The sequence below is a fragment of the Rana temporaria genome, chromosome 2 (assembly GCF_905171775.1).
Source record: "Rana temporaria chromosome 2, aRanTem1.1, whole genome shotgun sequence".
NCBI classification, from domain to species: Eukaryota; Metazoa; Chordata; class Amphibia; order Anura; family Ranidae; genus Rana; species Rana temporaria.
The window spans coordinates 518,701,504-518,709,373 of NC_053490.1; the positions used below are offsets into that span (position 1 = coordinate 518,701,504).

Sequence of the window (7,870 nt, forward strand, 5' to 3'; positions counted from 1 at the left end):
TTTGACAGCAGAGTGCCAAGAGAGGGGACGTATTCTTCCCGTGGAGCTGTCACTGTGGCAAGTTGCCCACTATATACCATTTACCTACCTTTTTCTCTTCTCTGCCTCTTCCAATATCTACTAACTTTTAGGCTTTTTAGTTGTTTTCTATTAATATTACCAAATGTTGTTTTGCAGGATTTAATGAAAAAGGTTCAGATTATGTGTCACGCAGATACATTTATCAGATTTATTGGGGTGTTAGATACTTACATTATGTATTTAGGCAAATAGATCATTGACTGTTTTCTTTTAATTAAAACAATTATTTGAAAGAACTTAGTTTAAGAAATGTATATGAGTTTTAAAAATCTTAATCATATTTTTTTTTGTGTGTGGACAGATTTATAAAATTATTAATACTATTATTATTATTTTTTTTTAATTTTTAACGATCACTTAAAAGTGCTATTTTGTCTTAATTTTCAGATCATTGTTTAAATAACTTTTTCTTTAGTTTTGTATTATATATTTTAAAGAAGCTTCTAATTTATTTTTATTTTTTTAAATTTGTATTATTGCATTTTGGGGAAAAAAGAGTTAAGCATTTGTTTTCGCGACCTATTGTTGATGTTAAACAGCTATTTATTGTAGTATCAAAATCTCTGCGGATCATATAAACACAGATACTGGCAGTCTCTACAGAAGGTGTAAAATAATTGTTTAATGATAATTCACATCAGTACTTGGTTTGTTATTTTCATCTTCTGTTGTTTACTGTCTTGTTGACTTGTAAAAATGATTTAGAGCCGGTTCACACAGGGGCGGCACGACTTCGGGGGCGACTCGGCCAGGCGACATGAAGACGACATCTAAGGCGACTTGCAAAATGACTTCTGTATAGAAGTCAATGCAGGTCGCCCCGAGTCGCCCCCAAAGTAGTACAAGGACCTTTTTCTTGCGTCGCTCCTATTAGAACGGTTCTATTCACTAGAATGGGACGCGACTTGTCAGGCGGCTGCGTCGCCTGACGAGTCGCCCCAGTGTGAACCGGGTCTTATTGTTCAAAAGACGAAAAAGTGGATTATTACTTGCAAAATTGCATGATTAACTCTTTAAAAAAAGATTTCTGCCGTGGTTTTGAAAATTTAGTTGATTAGGTCTTTGTAAATATAATATAGAAAAAGCTACAAAATATTTTTTTTCAACATATTCTAATATATACATATTCAGTAGCAAAACAAGATGATAATTACCATACTTATGTTTAGATTTACAATTTTAGATATTGTGGTCCTTAAAGAAAGAACTAATTATTTTTCTATTTTCTGTGTATTTATTTGCAGCTTGTAGACAATGGGAGACTGGAGCTTTTTGGGGAATATATTGGAGGAGGTGAATGAGCACTCCACTGTAATTGGTAGAGTTTGGCTCACTGTCCTATTTATTTTCCGGATCCTCATTTTGGGAACAGCTGCCGAGTTTGTATGGGGGGATGAACAGTCTGATTTTGTATGCAACACCCAACAGCCTGGTTGCGAGAATGTCTGCTATGATGAGGCCTTTCCTCTGTCCCACATCAGATTGTGGGTCCTGCAGATCATCTTTGTCTCCACACCATCGCTGGTATATGTGGGGCATGCTGTACACCACGTGCGGATGGAGGAGAAAAGAAAGGAGCGAGAAGACGCAGAAATGAGTAGGCAGCAGGAAATGAATGAAGAGAGGCTGCCGCTGGCTCCTGATCAAGGGAGCATCCGAACCACCAAAGAAACAAGTGCTAAGGTTACTAAGAAGTTTCGGCTAGAAGGAACCCTCCTAAGAACCTACATCTGCCATATTATCTTCAAGACAATTTTTGAGGTGGGCTTTGTGGTCGGCCAATATTTCCTGTATGGTTTCCGGATCCTCCCACTGTACCGTTGCAGCCGTTGGCCTTGCCCGAACACGGTAGATTGCTTTGTTTCCAGGCCTACAGAAAAGACTGTGTTCATAATGTTCATGTTGGCTGTAGCGGCAGTGTCACTTTTTCTAAATGTGATAGAGATCAGCCACTTGGGCTGGAAAAAGATCCGTCTTGCATTCCAAAGGTCCGCGGATCATCAACAACAGCTGCTGGGAGAAGTTTCTCAGAAGCCCCTGCACTCTATAGCCATCTCTTCCATTCCAAAGTCTAAGGGCTACAAACTGCTGGAGGAAGAAAAGGTTGTCTCCCATTTCTACCCAATGACTGAAGTGGGATTAGAAGCTAGCCCATTTCCTACTCAATTTAACAGCTATGAAAAAAGCAGCACAGGACTCTTGGAAGACATCTCAAAGGCTTATGATGAAACTCTTCCCTCCTACCGCCAAGCTGAAGAGCAAGAGGTGGTGAAAGTGCAAGTGGCCGAGACCTTAGAACAAACTCCATCTGAACGAGCTCCATCAGTGAGGGCTCCTTCGGTGCGTGCCCTCTCTGAACGTGTTCCCTCTGAGCGTGCCCTTTCCGAAAGAGCACCATCACGCGCAGTTTCTGACCGCGCAGGCTCAGAGCATGCTCCTTCTGAACATGCATCCTTTATGAGAGTACCTTCTAACAATGCACTCTCTGAAAGAGCACCCTCAGAGAGAGCCATCTCCCGTGCTGGTTCGGATCATGCCCCTTCTGAACGAGCTCCCTCTCGGGTAGCATCTGAGCTTGTACCCTTAGAGAGAGCTCCTTCTCGGACCAATTCTGAACATGCCCCTTCTGAGAGAGCTCCATCTCGAGCTGTTTCTGAGCATGCTCTCTCAGACCGAGCTCCATCACAAGCTATTTCTGAGCATGCTCTCTCAGACCGAGCTCCCTCACAAGCAGCATCAGAGCATGCTCCATCTGAACATGCACCTCCTGAGCAAATGCCTTCTCGAGCAGCTTCCAATGTCCAGTTAAATGATGCTCCTGTAGAAAGCACCCAAGAAATTGATAGCTCACCTTTAGAAATTGAGCGTACCCCCTCAAGGGCTCTCTCAGACCACATCGGTACTGTTCCTGCCCCATCAGATCATGGGTTTTCTCAACCTGTGCCTCCAGAATCAGAAGTTTTTGAACCAGAACCTACAGGCCTTGAGTTGCCTCTACTAAGTTTTGAATTATTTCCAGATTCCCGGTCCCTCAGTAGATTAAGTAAAGCAAGCAGCAGGGCCCGATCAGATGATTTGATGGTATGAAGAGAAAGTGATAATAAAAGGAGTATAAGAAAGGTCTCAGTAGAGAAGTCTAAGTGATTTGGATATTCAGTTACCAAAGGATGTTTTAGAGGAACATGCAGAAGGTTTTTGAGAAAAGTGCTTCCCAGGTGACCATATTTGAGGTGTTTTGTAAAGCCTTGTAAAGACATGTCTTTATATCAGGAAAAGAAAAACAAATAGCATTAGTTTTAACTGATGCATTTTGTAGAATTAGACAATCATGCTATCCATTTTTTTTAATAAAAAATTTAAAAAATGTTATTTATTTTTTCCAATTTTTTTTTTTTTTTTTATCCCGGTACTATATTGTCAGGATATTTGCATTGCTCTTTTGGCAGTGACAAACAATATTAAAAGCATAATTTAAGAAAATTTTAAATGGTCAAATATTACCTGCCAGGCTGAAGATCTACTGAGCCAGTGCAGAAACATGATATTTACCTCAGCAACTAAAACAGGAACCTGGGTTAAAGCACAGTAAGAAAAGGTAACAAAATTGATATAAAAACAAACCATAGAAATGTAACCTAAACTTAAGTAAAGGAAAAATATGAAATATATTTCCTAAACCACAAAACTGCCCATTAAGGGTTTTCATAATTCCCAAAATATGCATTCCCGTTTCTCCCTATTTTAAAATGCAATTTTTTCACCCCCTGCCCCAAAGGTTGTCTGTAATTAGATGGTTCACTGTGTGTTTTTTTTTTCATAATTTTATAGTCACAACAACATTTTTTTCTTCTCAGTGGCTGTAACTTTCCACCGGATTCCTGATGTAACTTCCAGTTGTGTTCAATGTCAATGTTATGCAGCACACAAGGAAGAAAACAAATAGAAAAGGTAGAGGCAGATGCATTCAATATTTTCCATCTTGAACGAAATCTCAAAAAAAAAATATATATATATATATATATATATATATATATATATATATATATATATATATATATATATATAATAATTAGGAGTTCTACTTTTTTCTGCACAGCAGTCAGGGAATTACAAGAAATGGATACAGCTTAACTCTGAACCTATTTCTGTTTACTTATCTTTTGTATTTTTTTCATTCTCCATTGTATTTAACATATAAATTTATTTGACAATATTTTGCACCAGGGCACCAGGAATATTTTGTTCCCCTAACTGGTGAATGAAATATGAAAAGGCAAAAAACACACACAAAGAAAAAAATATATATGAATACATATTCAACCTATGCTAAATTGTGACACATATTTTTCTAGACTTATTGGTACACAAAATTAAGTCTGACCGAAAAAAAAAATGTATTTCAGGAAAAATTGGGGAAGTAGGTTTTTGAAAGAAAGTGAAAGAAAGAGTTTGAGAGAAATAAAGCTGTTTAATATGCAAATGTGGAAAACCGGACATTTAGAGCAAATATTTCAAATGTTTTATCTTGCTTTTATAATATTAAAATAAACATCCACCTTTGGACAGAAAAATTAAAGAAAAAAAAAAGAAAAAAAAATGTCCAAGCATACCAATAGAATCTAACAAATTGTATCCCTTCTTTTAAACTTTGATTTGTCTGTATTTTCTTCTGTAGACAACAGGGTAAAAAAAAAAAAACTATAATGCTAAATGAGCCTCAATGTAATATGGGAAAGAATAAATAAAATAGTCCCAACATGCCATCCTGAAATTGCTGCATATGACTTTATTTTCTTACAATAAGTTGAAAATGAGACTCTAGCTCTATATTAGAGGTCTTGTTAGGTCACCAAGGTTAGTTCCCAGTCTATGCTTGCCTAGGTTTAACAGCTAGGGGGGGGGGGGAATACGTTGAATAATGCATGGCATAGGCTGAAAAAACTGCAGCACAAATTTGGGGAAATGACGAGGATGGATGACGGGGTATTAACCTACCGGCTGGTAGGGCCCTGCTAATATAAAGATTTGAAAAGCCTAGTGTTGGCCGTATAATCAGCTGTAGTTTGGGATGAAAATTCTTGGTACTTTCGCTCTACAATAGAGATTATGTTACATGTAACAATTTATAACCACTGTCTAATCATTGACAAATTCTTTGTTTTCCATTGTCTCAATTCTTCTACTGATGAAATATTTCATCCTTTCATGTGAACGGCTGTGAGCTTTTTCCTTAGGTGAGTACATTCGACATTTTATTTACTTTTAGACTTTTAGACTTTTTTACTTTTCTACTTTTAAATAAAATAGTCACATGCCCTTTCTAAATAATATATACAGTAATTACTACTTTTTCACTATCAAATTTTGTAAATTGATTTTGTTTGTATTTATAAATTTTATGTTAAATTTATTAAATCTAAGCTGGGTAGATTGCATACCTTTAAACACTATCTTTTAGGAGGGTGAGATCGGATCCCACCTGCACTAGATGTTGTAGGGATCATAGGGATTTGGTACATCTTCTATGGAAGACATTTATATTGGAAGAAGGTTATAAATACAGTAAAACCTTGGATTGCGAGCATAATTCGTTCCGGAAACATGCTTGTAATCCAATGCACTTGTATTTCAAAGCAAATTTCCCCATAAGAAATAATGGAAACTCAGATGATTCGTTCCGCAACCATTTATTCATAAATCCTTCAGTTTATCGACCCTATAAAAAGATTGTGTAACCATAAAATGTCCATCCACAAATGGAAGCCTAAACAAGGGGATTAGAAGCAAAATCCAGCACGAACTACAGAGTATAAAATAGAAGAGAGGTGCCTCTAAGTGTAGCAATATGTTGATAAATGTTGTACCTTCATTAAATGTAACCATATTTGCTACACCTACAGGCGCCTCTTTTCTCTTTTATACTCAGTTGTGACATGACGCTACTCTTATATCAAGACATCTCTTGTATATCAAGTTAAAATGTATTTAAAAATGTTGCTTGTCTTGCAAAATGCTCTCAAACCAAGGTACTCTCAAACCAAGGTTTTACTGTACTCTTAACCCGGTCTTCCAAGTTCAAATCCCAGAGGACCCTAAACATTGCTAATCCTAGATAACCTCCTAGTGGAGGACACTCCTAGACAGGCTATTGCCAGGGCTCTATTTCAGGCCCGCAGATTTATTCTGAGGCACTGTAAGTCTTCAGACCCTCCCACAGTGCAGGAATGGATTAGTCAATGATACCATTCGACTTGAGAAGCTCATTTATCAACACAGAGGTAGAAGGGACAAATTTGACAAATTATGGTCCTCCTGGATAGATGTTCTGGGGTTATCCCCGATGGATCTTATTGGGGACCATATACTTTAACAGTTGAAAGGTTACCAAACTATGTATACCATTCGACTTGAGAAGCTCATTTATCAACACAGACATAGAAGGGACAAATTTGACAAATTATGGTCCTCCTGGCTAGAGGTTCTGGGTTTATTCCTGGTGGATCTTTTTGGGGACCATATACTTTAACAGTTGAAAGGTTACCAAACTATTAATACCATTCGAATTTAGAAGCTCATTTATCAACACAGACATAGAAGGGGCAAATTTGACAAATTTTGGTCCTCATGGCCAGAGGTTCTGGGTTTATCCCCGGTGGATCTTACTTTGGACCGTACACTTTAACAGTTGAAAGGTTACCAAACTATGTATACCATTTGACTTGAGAAGCTCATTTATCAACACGGAGGTAGAAGGAGCACACTTGACAAATGATGGTCCTCCTGGCTAGATGTTCTGGCCTGGGTTTAGCCCCTTTGGATCTTATTTTAGACCATATACTTTAACAGTTGAAAGGTTAACAAACGATGTATTTGGAGTTCCCATAGTATTGATTTTGCAGCAATATCTTATTATGTTTATTAAGAAATTGTTTGAATGTTTAGGTAAGATGAAGATCAATGCTCGTAGTGTGGTGAACATTGACTATGTACTGTATATTACTATTTGCAGTCCTTATGTACTTATTTTGCTCTGGACTTTGTATGTCTTATTTCTTCTGCTCAATAAAAACCTTTTGTTTGAGGGGGAAAAAAAACCCAATCTTTTAAAAGTTCTTATTTTTATTGATTTCATTATTATTATTATTTCATAAGAATTTAAGGCAAAAGGATTTTTACATATTTTAATTATTATTTAGAAGATTTAAAAGCTCCAGATTTTGCTAAAATTAAAAAAAACTTTTGTGTATATATGCCTGCTTTATTACAATATTTATATTACTTTTTTTTAGAGTATTGTTTATGAGCCTTGTTAACAATATAGGGCCAGATTCACATACATTTCCGCTACGCAGCGGCGGCGTAACGTAATCCATCAAGTTTGCAGCGTAAGTGCCTGATTCACAGAGCACTTACCTGTAAACTTGCGGCGGTGTAACGTAAATGCGCTCGGCGCAAGCCCGCCCAATTCAAATGCGGCGCGCACCATTTAAATTAGGCGCGTTCCCGTGCCGAACGTACTGCGCATGCTCCGTCGGGTAAATTACCCGACGTGCATTGCGCTAAATGACGTCGCACGGACGTCATTTGTTTAGCCGTTAACGTAAATGGCGTCCAGCGCCATTCACGGACGACTTACGCAAACAACGTGATTTTTTAAATTTAGACGCGGGAACAACGGCCATACTTAACATGGCTTAGAACACCTAGGGCTCAGCCCTAATTTTACGCGGCGTATCTCGACGGAAACAACGTAAAGTTAGATCGACGTGCAGCGCGGACGTTCGGGAAT

At 37.8% G+C, this 7,870-nt stretch overlaps 1 protein-coding gene across 1 annotated transcript; it reads left to right on the forward strand.

Moving 5' to 3' along the window:
* Positions 1–1,296: 1,296 nt before the first annotated feature.
* GJA8 (gap junction protein alpha 8) lies at positions 1,297–3,429 on the forward strand. Its single transcript, XM_040339700.1, has one exon. It carries the CDS (start codon positions 1,336–1,338, stop codon positions 3,166–3,168), a length of 1,833 nt encoding a protein of 610 aa, XP_040195634.1. The 5' UTR covers positions 1,297–1,335; the 3' UTR covers positions 3,169–3,429.
* Positions 3,430–7,870: the final 4,441 nt, after the last annotated feature.

Coding starts and splice junctions, on each gene's coding strand:
- GJA8 (XM_040339700.1), top strand. CDS start 1,336: ATGGGAGACTGGAGCTTTTTGGGGAATATATTGGAGGAGGTGAATGAG.